Raw genomic sequence first — 14,282 nt, 5'->3', positions numbered from 1 at the left:
CCTTCACAGCACTGTGCTTAAACACATCAAAATATGTATGTAATGTCAGATATATAATCCAGATTAGTTTACTCGTAGAAAGACGTAATATGTCGCATCCAATATCCGAGATCCAATGCAGTGAGAACAACTTTCTGCTTTGAGACAAACAGGACAGTACCGAAAACAAAATTTTGAAAAGTTGAGAGAGAGGTCTTGTGGGTACACTGCACCTCTCCAAACCTGTAGCACAGAACTCACCATCAAAATGTTGGTACGGGTCCTCGTCCTGATGTCATCAAACTGTATCATCCTCCGAGTGGATCTCTTCGCGGGGAGGTTGGCGAGCATGCGACGAATCGTATCGCCTGAAAGAAATAGCCGACATTTAATTTTTAAAGTAATTAGCCCACAGATATAAAACTATCTATATCACTAACCAGAACCAGTTGCAAGTTTTCCATCCAGCTTCCACAGACATCAAAAATTTGATTTTTCAATATTTTGTGTAATTATCAACCAAATGTAAAAATTTAAAGTGGTATCATAATCTACTCATTAAGAAGTATATTTGTATGTTAAAAGTTCAATGTATTAAGACAAGCATTACAGTTACAAACTGTGTGTGTCTCTTGAGGCAGCATCACTGATGGCATGCAAATACCCAAACTTTATTCTTCCAGTATTTGAGAGCGAGAGAGCTCTTATCAGCAACTTCCAACAAACCATTGTAACGGAACCTATTAAAGGCTTTATTAGAACAAAGTATGTGATACCCTCCTAATTCAACCAGTTTAACTAGCAATTATGATAATAGAAAATAATTGTGTATGTTAGCAATGATTGCATAACATGTCTACATAAACAGTCAACCCATTAAAATATAATTAATAATTGACCCACACAAGAGTTAACATCACTTGAACACTGATACAGCATATGTCATTATGTAAAAACACTATATTCAACTGAAATAATTAATATGAAATACGAATAATATTGGTCAACTTACGTATTTTGGACCTCCTTAAATAAAAATTACCGAGTGAAACCTACTTATTCACTACGACTGTTTTCACTCACTATTCACGTAAACACATCTATTTTAAACGAGAACCACTGTAATTTTTAATAATTCACATTATTTACTTATGTATGCAAATGAGAGAAGTCAATAGATGTACCTTTGAAAAACAGCCTTTTTGCAACAAAGAATTGTTCTGACATTTTAATGACCTGTTAAATTATGTCACTCGGTGTAAATTAATAACTTTTTTGCACAAATTACGATACCAGATGGATGCCTGACTTATAAACCACACCTCTTCTTAGTAGCACTTTGACAAGGTTATGAACACAAGTAGCAAGAAGCCTCGTTACCTCAGTCTTGATAGAACTTTTGTAAAGAGTGTTATGTTATTGTCTTATGTGGAAAAACAATGCAAAGATGTTGTAAAAGAAGTGTTACTCTGTACTGTGACAACGTCTTTGGATGGTCAGCGGAGTTAAGATGGCTACCACGCCAATAAATAGTTGAAGTTCACTTATGCTGTCGTTCATTTTTTATCAACAAGCACATCAACAACACGGGACCTCATCTTTTTACCCCAAGACGAATACATATAGAGCCAACATTAACATCAAGATACAGCAGTGAACCAGCCAGTAGCAGCAGCAACAACTACTACAATACAATTTAATGGCGCAAACCCAATTCTCTACATCAAGTGCTAACAAGCTTCGTATATTGGAGCGACATAGTGTGGATATAGGTGTATCAACGACTGGGCGCCCATCATACTATATACAAAATGTCAAACCCTTTCAAAAATTTTTCCTGCTGACACTTCCACACAAAATTATCAAAGGAAAAAATTTTATCGCTTACTCCTATTTTGCTGTTCGTGGAGTAAAATGACACGACATTTTGATTTATCACTTCTTCATCAATAACTCTTGGCAGACAGTATCTGCATACATCATTGAATGTACCTGCAAAATTCACACCGTTCAGGAGACAAGGTGTCGTCAACATTCAGGTATCTCAAAACCTTCTTTTATTTAAAATGGAGTGCAAATTACAACAACTCTATTCGTCCGGTGTTACATAATGAGAACACTAAGGGACCCCCGAGAAACTTTAGTTTCAGATCTTTTTAAACATTTTCCCCACTTACAAGCTGAATGTCAAATACTCGACACATTAACTCATTTCCAAATTAATCAGACATTTGAAGCTACTTTATACATGGGAGTTAGGTTCTTTAATGAAATGAGGTTTCCCGGTTTTCACTAAATAAGTGAAAGACACCTGGGATGGTTTCATATCCAATTGTCCTAAAATGCAAACCTCAATTAGTGGTCTCTCTGATGCTCTATGGCCCACACTTATTTCCTTCATTCTCATTCGTTTCACTTCTTCGCCCCTTCTGTCATCGATACTCGTATTGAGACGTCAAAATAGTAAACGGAACACCTAACTTCTATTCCTCCTAAAGCTGTCTTCACACGTGGACTGAAAGTTTACTCGGGCATTATAATATTCCATTGTGAAAATATCACTTCAATTAACTTTGCACTAGTACACTGAGTTACAAAATGATGATAGCTGCTGTAATGTGACTAATTTCTAATTTTTTGATGCAATAATAATTTGAATGTTTTCATAATGTACTTGTGTAGTAAGACTTCTTTGTTCTATAATGTTACATGTGAAAAACCTAATGTCATACATAGTGGACTGCGGTTAGGAAACTACAACTGTTTATGACAATAAAAAATAAAATAAATATTTGTGTCAGTCACTGCCACAGGTAATTGTTTTCAGTAACTGCCACAGATAATTATTTCAATCTATCTTTCATTTACACGTGGAAAACTTATGAGATAATGACACTTTGCAAAAGCTAGCGTGTAAACAAATGAGAGTATGTCGACAGGCTAAGTTGCGCAGTCAACACACCGTCTCCTACCAATAGGACAAACTTGACAGTAGTAGGAATAGCAACACAGAGCAGCCAACACATCTCCAGAACATAAAAAATGAATTGGCTGCATGAAGCAGAAAAGAATATTTGGTGAGGCAAAAGAGACACGAGACGGTTTACATGTCATGGGGTGTGTGTGTGTGTGTGTGTGTGTGTGTGTGTGTGTGTGTCTAGGGAGGGGGGGGGAGGGGTGGAGGGGGGGGGGGAGGAGGGGGGAGGCGGGGGAGGGGGGGGATGATTCACTGCAATTGACAAAAAATATCATCTTTATGATGCCAAAATTGAGTCTGCCTGTGAAGTTATCTGGATGTGTGTAAGAGGTCTACAGGAAATCAAGTTAATTGTTGGATGTCTCTACCAGCCACCTGATTCCACCGTAACAGTTTTAGAACCGTTACAAGAAAGTCTATGCTCAGTAGTGCAGAAATACACAGATCCTGAAATATTAGTTTGAGGCTACTTTAATATGCCGAGCAAAGACTGGGATGGCAATGGTTTCACTGCTGGTGGTACGGACAGACAGACTTGTGAAGTATTTTTAAATATGTTTTCCAAAAACTGTCTTGAGCAGCTAGTTCAACATCCCACATGCAACGGAGATATTTCAAGACCTTGTAGCTACAAACAGGCCGAAGCTCATCAATAGTGTCAGCATAGATAGAAGGAGTAGTGATCGTGGTGATCCTGTGATAATGGTTACTTAAGTTAATAAATCCATCAAAAAGGCCTAGAGAGTATTTTTGCTACAAGGAGCAGATAAGCAGTTGTTAGCATCCAACTTAGACAATGTATTGACATAACTTAGTTTCAGCATGATGAACATGGAGAAATTAAAGGCAAAGTTTAAAAGGATCGTAAATTGTGCTATGGAGAAGTATGCGCCGAATGAGCAGATTAGGCACAGAAAAGATCTACCGTGGTTTAGTAACAATACTCAGAAAATGCTGAGGAAGCGGACGCTGTTGAACTCTCAGTTTGAAAAAGAACACACAAAGGATAACAAGCGAAAATTATTAGAGATTCGTGAGTCTGTAAAAGGATGAAAGCGTGAGGCGTACAACAACTTCCACCATCAAACCTCAGCAATAGATATTGCTGAGAACACAAGAAAAATCTGGTTCTGCAAAAAAAAACACTAAGCGGATCTACAGTTTCTATCCTGTCACCTGTCGATAAGTCTGGTGTCGCAATAGATGACAGCAAAAGGAAAGTTGAATTTTCAAATTTCTCGTTTAAAAAACCATTCACGCAGGAAGATCGTTTGATCAGTGCAGAAACTCCTGTATTGAAGACACAGTAATAGGTGTCCCTGGCATAGAGACGCAGCTGAGAGAGTTGAAAAAAAATATGTCACCATGCGCAGGTGGAATCACAATTCAGTTTTACAGAGAATATTCTATGGCACTGGCCCCTCAGTTAGCTCACATTTATTGTGAATCACCCAGCACAAATCCCAAGCGACTGGAACAAAGTGAAGATGGCTCCTGTATATCAGACAGGTAAAAAAAAAAACAGTCCCACAAAATTACAAACAAATACCCTTAATACTGGTCTGCTGCAGAATTCTAGGCATATTCTCAGTTGAATATAGTAAATTTCTTACAGACTGTCAAGCTTACATCCACGAATCAGCACAATTTTAGAAAACATCACTTGTGCAAAACTCAGCTTGTCTTTTTCTTGCGTGACACCCAGCAAACCGTGGATAAGGGGCAACAGGTAGATTCAGTATTCCTAGATTTCTGGAAAGCATCTGACACAGTGTCCCACTGCAGATTGTTACAGAATAGGTTCCCAGATACACGAGTAACTCTAATACTTCTTAAATAATGGAACCCAGTACATTTTCCTCAATGGCAAATGTTCATCCGAGACAAGGGCATTGTCAGCAGTTTCCAGGGGAAGTGTTTTAGACCCTCTATTATTCAGTATGTACACAAGTGAGCTGACAGAGAGAGTGAGCAGCAATACAGGCGGATTTTGATAACATAAACCAATACAGCGCAAGATCACCATTTATGACGTGAGCTGAAATGAGCAGAAAACCTGAAGTGCCATTTTTGCGGTTTTTGTATTAGAACTTGTGAACAATGAAAATGTACTAGTTCAAGGCACATTCACATTACAGACATATCTCAATCCCTCCTTTTTGTGCTGTTGCATTTAGTAAAATGGCAGAAAATGGTAAAGCACGTCTGAAGTCTTGCCACATTTTGTTTGGAAAGGCGTAGTTTGGGAATGCAAAGAACTCAGCCAGCCCCCCCCCCCCCCCCCCCCCCCCCCCCCCCCCCCCACACACACACACACACAAATCACATAGACTGCAATTTTTGTTCGAGATTAACTTGGGAGGAATGGAAGCAAACAATTTTGATATATAAACTTTTTTGTTATCCCTGTTATGTAGAGACAATATCAATATGGGGAGACATTATCAATATGGGGATATATGTTTGATCCCTAACTCAGATATAAAATTTATTTCTTTGAATTTTTTCGAACACTGTTTGCTAGCTAAAATCTGCTGCTCGTTCTTCCACACTGTTTCACATTTATGCTTGTTCTTACGACATCTATCTTTTGGTGCAGTTGTGACGTGATGCTATGTGTGTGAGTGTGTGTGGTGTTTTACCAGCACGGATTGTACGTCTGTCATTTGACTTGTGCAATACTCACCATCGCCAGCCTTGCGGTGCAGGTGTCGGTGGTGCTGGTGTTGTAAGTGGCGGTTGTGTCGGTTGCGATGGTGGTGTCCACTCAAGAAGTGCCGTCCGCTGCCAGAGTGCGAGCTCCCGCGGTGGCCCACGCCTGCCCCCGACTGCGTGGGAGTTGCAGGCGCACTCCGCCGGTACCCGCCTCGGCCGGCCCCGCCTCCGCCGCGACGCCTCCTGCTGCCGAACGTGCGCCACTTGCGTCGTCTCCGCCCGCCATTACCTCCGCCACTGGCTCCCGTCCCACCCGGACTCGAAAGCCACATGGTGTCCCCGCCGCACTCCAAGATGTGCCTGCAGGGAATTTAGCCACGTGCACTTTTGTAGTGCAATGTCACTAATGTCACAAATTTATTCTAGGGTTGCCAATTTTGACAGTTCTGACAGACATAATTTGATACAGCCTACAACTACACCACACGACTACTCGGGAACCCACAATGAAGTTTCAGGCAGAGGGTTCACTGAATTGTGGGAAAAATAGACACTTAAACCTTTCTGTGCGAGCTCCTATTTTTCTCACTTTGTTACAATGACCATTCCTCCCTATGTAGGTGGATGCCAATTAAATATTTTCACATTCTGAGGAGAGAACTGGTGATTAAAATTTCAGGAAAAGATGTTGCCGCAATGAGAAACATGTTTCTAAGGACTGGTACCCAAATTCACGTATCGTACCTGTGACACTCTCTCCTCTATTTTGCGATAATACACTACGAGCTGCCCTCCTTCAAACTTTTTCAATGTCCTTCATCAATACCATCTGACACGGACCTCTTACTGCAAAACAATACACCAGCTGTCTCTTTAGTAGACTGGCTGCAGATTCTCGATTTGCTTTCCCCTCATTTCAGCTTAAGTTATTCGTAATTGTTATCCCCAGGTGTTTAGTCGAATTGGCAGCCTTCAGATTTGTGCGATTTACCGTGTAACGAAAATTTAGCAGATTTCGTTTAGTTTTGTTGTTTAGGGTCAATAGCCATACCGATATCTCGCCTACACAACTTCGCAACTGGTTCCGATCTTCCATGACTTTAGTACGAGCTAAATGACAGAAACATCTGCAAACTATCTACAAGGCTTCTGTCAGTGTCTCCTAAGTCGTTTACATAGATTAGTAACAGCAGAGAGCCTATAACGCTTCCTCGGGGAACGCCAGATATCACTCCCGTTATGCTCGATAACTTTCTGTCAATTACTACAAACTGTGACCTCAGTGACAAGAAATTACAAATCCAGTCAACAACTGAGATGATGATACTCCATAAGCATGTAGTTTGTTTTAGAAGTCATTTCCGGAGGATTAAAATCTATTGGAAAGGCAAGGTCTGTGGTGCAAGCACACGACTAGGCTATTGGCCAGATCGCAGGAAGAGTGCGCTTTCCCTACACCGTGGCAGTGGTGGTCCCAGCTGCCTTTTACCCCACAGAAGATCCCTGCCATTAATTTGACAGCACTTCAAGAGTTGACCTGGCACCACTCTGGAGAGACTGAAGTGATGAAAAATCCCCAGCACTATCCAGTGCCGAACCAACAACTGAGATAGTGTGTCCAGTTCATTATCCATTAGAACATCATACTCAGAAAATATTTTGTACTGAATAAAAAAAAAAAAAAAAAAAAAAAAATCTGTTCGTTATGCCCCTTCTTTTCCATTTTAGCCAACTAGAAAGACCACGTGCCTATTTCAGTTCTTCGAATCTGCTCCAATATTTTTCTTCAACATTCTCATCTTTTCACTTAGTCTCTCTTTTCTTTATTCAGATCACTGTATACTTCCCGTCTTACTGCTTCTGTCACGTGATCCTTCTAATTGCAACATTTTCTTTTGTAGTGTCACAAAATACTTTTATTGATTACACGATCACAGATAATGTAATTTTTGTTAATCAGCCTACTTAGGACCAGATTTCCCTCCCCTTTGCTTTGCCGGTAATTTTTCACGCGTCAGCTAATCTGCTGTCTCTGTTCTTTGGAAAATTTCTTCTTCTTTTCCACCACTTTTGTGTTCTCTATCTCGTGCACTTCTCAATATTATTTCTCGATGTGGACCTGCCCCGTATAACTTCCTGTGTACTGCCGAGACTGGGTTACGTCTTTTCTAATTTTGTCGGACAGAGTTTCTCATAGTAAATCAGTACCCTCTTTGTCAGCTCGCTTGAGTGCACACATTTCGAGTGGCCGTAGAACTTCAGGCACCATTTCCGTAAGACATCACTCGGGGGTTCAATGTATTCGTACACCTCTATATTGCTCTCTATCTTCCACCCGCCGTCACATTTCTTCCTACGTTCCATCATCTTTCTGATAAATTGGTATATACTGAGCTCCAGTGTGACGAGTAGACCTTCCTGAACCGGTGCGTCTCGGCAGATTTAGGCAGTTCTACTAATGTTTCTCTTATTATGTAGAGATCAAAAATAGTCCTATATTATTTCCAATTTAACAATGCAATTCACGATGTTCTCCAAAACAATTTCACAGAGGTACTTAAATTCTGGAATCAGTTTGGGGCAGTGAAATTCAGTTTCGTGGATGGTAGCAATCGGGTTGGTCACAAAGCTTTTCTTTTTGACAGAGACCACTGGCAATCTGGTTTCTCCCCCCTGCACATTTCTTCTTTCTTGGTGTGTGCTGTGTCAAGTGGAGAGTACGGCTAAGTAATTAGCAAATACCGAGCAGTCGATCTCAACTTCTTTCCTTTTGCATTTTCCTAACTTTATGCCATCATCCGTCATGGCCAGCTCCGTGCACCATTCATTTGTGGCTTTCTCTACAACCAAGTTGAGCAACATATGATTCTATTTTTACGTTGCACATTTGCAAATCTTTTTAACTTCTTGGATCCAGATTGTGGTTAATTTCAGTTTCCAGATACACTTCAAGATCTGTTTCGCCAGTTTGTCACCATTCTTCCTCTATAATTGTCCAGAAAAATACTCTTTTCTGATTTCCGTAAAAATTTTCTTTAACTCAATATGTTTCATCATTGTTTCTTAATTTCCAAGTTTCTTCACTTCTTATGGGACCTAAAATTTTTCTCTAGTATTTGTAATTTCACTAATTTATAACTCAATGCTAGGCTTTTACTTGCATAGAAGTGATCTGGTTCCCTTACTGTGTTGTTATGCATTATTTTGCTATTTCTTGATACACACCTTTTATTGTACGTATTTCTTGTTATTATTTTTATTATTTGTTTTTGCCATATTATTATTATTATTATTATTATTATTATTATTATTATTATTAGTTTCTGAAATGTTTTTATATTATTCTAATTCCGTCGTAGCTTCAGTTTTCTTCACTGGAGGTGAAATTTGCTATTGGCGCCTGAATATTCACTACACTTGTCTTCTCTATCTTGATGACGACAGCAACTACAAAACCTTAGAAATGGCGAATGGCTGTTATGTTTACCCTTGTTTACACCATGAACTGATTCAAAATTTCATATCTTGTTTTCCAGTGCACCAATACAGACAGACACATCTGATTTCATCAGAATCTTGCTGGCCATATATCCATAGCTGTGAAGTTGAGCCTCCAGTACACTGTCACCGACATGGTGCGCAAGGACCATCAGAGCAGCGATGTGAAACGTGTGCACACAAATGGATTTTTGAACTGTGGAAGTCCTTCAAAGAGTTTTGTCAATTGAGTACATGACATCTGAACAAAAATCTGTGTTTAAAATAGCACAATAATACCATGTTCTGTTTCAATCCATGCTTTTTGTAACCTTTTTTTTTTTTTAATTATACTTTACAACCTTAGACACTCCAGCCTCTGCCACCATCAGAATAAAGACAACAAATGTGAAGCAACATTATACAAAACACTATATTTTAACATACAGATCAATTGAAACATACAACAATTAAAACAACATCAACACACAGTATCAGTTCATCACACTTTAAGCAATTTCCAGTCAGCTCTCATCGCCGAGATGAATACCGTACCTGTGGTGTCAAAACCTTGAACTTGGAGCTCAAAAGAGTGCTCCACCCTAAACCTCTCGATGAAAACAGTATGACAATTTCTTAAAACTAGCCACAGACACTGCCTCCAACCTTCCTTCTCCATCTAGTGCCTTCGTTACGAGTAAGGCATCGAACCGTACCAGCTGAAGCTGAGATGTGGAACAAGTGGCTACATACATAGAAGAAAACCTGGTTAGAATTTCTCAAACAGCATCACGCTATGTAGACTGGTAACTTGTAAATAGCCTCAAAAAGGCTATTCGATCTGTACTCTGAACAGACAATATAATAAATCAAAAAGAAATTGAGAAAATGGAATAAAATTCTGGGAAGAGAAATAAAAACTCAGGGTGGGCCGATAATTCTCTCAGCAGCAGGCAAGGAATCTACACTACTATTCGGGAACCAATTGTTGGTTGCCTACTTAAGGGCTTCCAGGGTCAACAAAACTCAGATTTCCAAAATTTCATTTAATTACTGACTGTATTTTTACTCATTAAAACATATATCCCTGCATTCTAAAAGTTTAACACAGTAACACAAGTATTATGGTTACAAACAGTGTATATCTGCATGTCTCGAAGCAGCAAACAGACGTGGTGCAAATAACCAGACATCAATCATCCAGTATTTGATAACTAAAGGACTTGGTGATTTCCGAGACTTATTTTCAAACTATTTCTAAACTAGTTCTCACTTAAATGCTAACACATTAGCTCACTGTTACAGTAACCAGACTTCTGAATCTTTTTTATACACGAGAGTTCAATTCTCAGGGATTTATTGATACGAAAGGAAGATGAATGCAGTGGACAGCGTATTTTTAAGAGATGGAAGGCTAATTGAATTTTGTGGAAATAAATAAAACAATGTTGGAGGAATCAGATTAGAAAATACTACTACTACTACTACTACTACTACTACTACTACTACTAACATTATTAGCGTTTCTCAAAGTAACAGTGAGTTATAGTTATTAGGCACCTGTGGAACTCCGGATGTGCAAAGAAGCTCGTGCGGCCGCACTTTGTGCAGCGCGGCTCCGGCTCCGGCGGTGTGCCCGTACTCGTTCCCTTCTTCTCCGCCGCCTCCTTGTGGGCATCGGCTCTCGTCCTCACTCCCTCCTCCGGCTTGTCGGGCCCCGTACCGCTGACCCTCAGGTCGTACGCACAGTGTGCACCGAGGTGACGTCTGCACAGGTCGTACGCGGTCAGGCCCGCCGATGACGGTCCGTCCGCCACTTCACTCTGTCCCTCCAGCTCGAAGTGGGTGCAGATGACATTTGGGTGTGCTGCCACCTGCAACCAACAGAATTACATTCACTTTAGGAATATGTGCAACTGAACACATTGTGGGAAATTGAGAGATGAAAGACCCACAGTGCACCACCACCACCACCACCACCACCACCACCACCACCACCACCACCTTCAAGTCTTGGGCCTAGTCTGCTGGAAACACCATCACCATCTGTTTACCAATTTTCCTCATCCTCAACTGCACTACAGTTTCTTTTCTCTGTCTCTAATGCTTCCTTCATTCCTTTCAGTTCTCTATCCCTAGGTGTTCCTCTCCTTCTCTTTCCCCAAAACCTCACTTTCGTCACTGCTTTCGGTATCATCTCAAACTCCACTGCAAGCTTGATCTTTCCAGTCTATCTGGTAGGAAGACACATTCTTCTTGCTATTACTGTTAATAGAAGAGAGAATAAAGGAAATGATAAACATACTTTACAAGACTACGTCTCGATTTTTGTTGGACGTCACGCGGTTATACCACACAACGTCCAAAATTCGTGAACTTTGAAATTAATACAGAAGCAAAATTAGTTAGCACGAAATTTTCACTCTGCAGTGGAGTGCGCACTGATATGAAACTACTTGGAAGATTAAAACTGTGTGCCAGACCGCGACTCGACTCGGGACCTCTGTCTTTCTCAGTCGGTAGAGCACTTGCCCGTGAAAGGCAAAGGTCTCGAGTTCGAGTCTCGGTCTGGCACACAGTTTTAATCTGACAAACAGTTTTAATCTGACAAACAGATTTAATCTGTCAAACAGTTTTAATCTGTCAAACAGATTTAATCTGTCAAACAGATTTAATCTGTCAAACAGTTTTAATCTGTCAAACAGTTTTAATCTGTCAAACAGTTTCAAAATTAGCTAGTAGTGATTTACACAAAAATACTTTTACACAAACACACAGTCCTAGTGGAAATCTGCAGAGTGACGAATATATTCGTGGGAAGCATTCGCATTGCCACCAGTGGTCTATCAGGAAGCATTCGCATTGCCACCAGTGGTCTATCAGGAAGCATTCGCAGTACACACCTTGAACCCACCTTCTGGTATTCCAATTTTTTTGGTCAAAATCCTAGAAACTGCGCTTCAAAAAAATCTCAGATACTAGACTGCAGAATTCATTGAGACAGACCCCCAAACTCTATGTACAAATTGTTAGGTCCTTAAAAAGTCATAAATCGATATTTCCCAGTTTCCTTCTTCTCAGAGCACTTTACCACATCCAGCTGTTAACTCCCTACGACACTTGTGAAAGTCTGAGAGACCCCACACACAGCTCTCCACCCTCTTCCACCAATTATTGAAATTCAATAGGTTTAATATGTTTTGTGTTAAAGAAAGCTAATAAAACAGTGTCAACTTTGCATCAGGCAGTGGCAGCAAGTAATCAAGTCTAATATTGTCTTCACACTCCTTATAAGAGTGATACGTAGGGAGCTGAGGTACATATCTAGATTCTACACTTAATACTGGTTCTCAAATCTTTGAAAGTAGGCATTTGCAACAGAACTGCCTTTATCTGTCAGTGCCTGCCACTTCAGTTTTTTCAGCATCTCTGTGATGCTGTGCTACAGATCAAGTATACTTGTCACCATTTAAAAATGTTTGATATCTTCTGTTATTCCCCTTTTGTAATGGCCCCACACCACTGAGTAATATTCTAAGACAGGAGACATAAGTGATTTGTAAGCAGTCTCTTTTATAAACTGATTACATTTTCCCAGTATTATACCAATCAACTGAAGACTGCCAGTCACCTTAACTTCCCACCTGTCAAGTGGAGGAGGAGGAGAATGAAAGCTTTATTCCCCAATTTCAATCTCAGACTGCGCTATCATACAATGTATAATTCTTAACAAAAGCACCAGAAATCAAGTCACCTGCAGAAACAAAATAAAACTCTCCAAAATACACCAACACGACTGCCAGTCAAAGGAGAAACACGGCGTACTACTCACGTGGTGTTCCTCGAGCTCGCAGAGGTCCGGGAAGGTGCGCGAGCAGGCGATGCAGACGTAACTGCGTGGTCGCACCCATTCCCCACTCAGCACCAGCCCGCGCCCGTCCTCTGGCGACAGCGGCGAAGCTGCCGACGCCCTCGTCTCCTCCGCCACCACCCGCTCCGAGACGCTCCGCCGCAGAACCCGTGCGCCGCCGCCCCCACACACCTTTTCGGTAGGTGTCGGAGGGGCAGATGCGGACAGTGGATGGGCAGCTGTCTCACCCACAGAGGCAGTATCTTCGTTTACCGTCCGAGTGTCCTGTGTGCACACGTTTGAGTGTAGGTTTACCAATACTTTAAATCATTGCAACTCTGGTACTGTTCATAGATATTGCAATACCGTGAGGCAGCCATAAAACAGAAGTAAACTTACAATGTCACAAACAATTGCAGCCAAAAAGGGGGTCTCTTCAACCTGAGTGACAATACTGAAAATAACAATATAGACTGCTACCCACCACAGAGACAAGGTGTTGAGATGCATTCCAGCACATTGAGAGTAGATTGTCATACAGGGCAATTCACAAAGATATGCAAATATTTTAATATGTTATTCTACAAGTAACACTAAAGAAAAATGTTCATATAAACACGGGTCCGCAAATGTTTAGTTACAGAGTGACGGCTAATAAAAGATTTTGCTTGAAATTTAGCAACTTTGCTAATATGAAGCCACTGCAAAACTGTAAGAGGTTAAAGTAAAGCACGATTTCCATTTCCTTTGTTGTTATTGGTCTGGTGAATCCAATAAAATATGTCTCAGACGTGTTCCTGCAGTAGTTTTCCAGAACATCCAGAGAAGCAAAGAAGTAATTTCATAAACATACATGTGTGTGTGTGTGTGTTTCTCCATCTGAAGGATGACTGTCTGAAAGCTTACCTCTATTGCTAAACGGCTAACCTGGTACAGGTTGCATAGTCTCAGTTGCCTATCTGAAAGCTTCCAAAGGCAACAAAAATTTTATTTTCAATATTTAACAGAATTACTGACTGAATTTAAACACCTAAAATACTGTTGTAACTACCAATTATGAGGTATAATCTTACATCAGAGGTTCAACGCAGTGACACAAGTCTTACAGTCAGAAACCGTATATATGTCCCAAGCCAGTGTGACTCACAGCACCCAAACTGTCCATGACGTATTCATCCAGGATTTGAGAATGAAACTCCCAACAAACTTTATACGTTACTTCATAATGTTTCTAAACTTTTTTGCTCATATGCTTGATTTTAAATATTTAACATATTAACTCTTTTGTGAAGTAATCTGATGTTTGAAGCTGTTTCACACGTGGGACTTCAATTCTGTAAACAA

General features: G+C 40.4%; 1 protein-coding gene across 1 annotated transcript in view; it reads right to left on the bottom strand.

Annotated features, from left to right (window-relative positions):
• The window catches only part of LOC126108838 (uncharacterized), a 238,034-nt gene that overhangs the window by 37,617 nt on the left and 186,135 nt on the right, over window positions 1-14,282 (bottom strand). The window contains exons 17-20 of the mRNA XM_049914201.1: window positions 12,921-13,223; window positions 10,649-10,962; window positions 5,643-5,971; window positions 241-347 (exon numbers count right to left, since the gene is read on the bottom strand). Coding sequence (XP_049770158.1) covers window positions 241-347; window positions 5,643-5,971; window positions 10,649-10,962; window positions 12,921-13,223 — 1,053 coding nt within the window. The remainder of the gene's footprint in view (window positions 1-240; window positions 348-5,642; window positions 5,972-10,648; window positions 10,963-12,920; window positions 13,224-14,282) is intronic.

This window comes from Schistocerca cancellata, chromosome 11 (assembly GCF_023864275.1).
Source record: "Schistocerca cancellata isolate TAMUIC-IGC-003103 chromosome 11, iqSchCanc2.1, whole genome shotgun sequence".
NCBI lineage: Eukaryota > Metazoa > Arthropoda > Insecta > Orthoptera > Acrididae > Schistocerca > Schistocerca cancellata.
The sequence above is the reverse complement of the archived record's forward strand: the minus strand, read 5'-3'. Positions and strand labels throughout refer to the sequence as shown.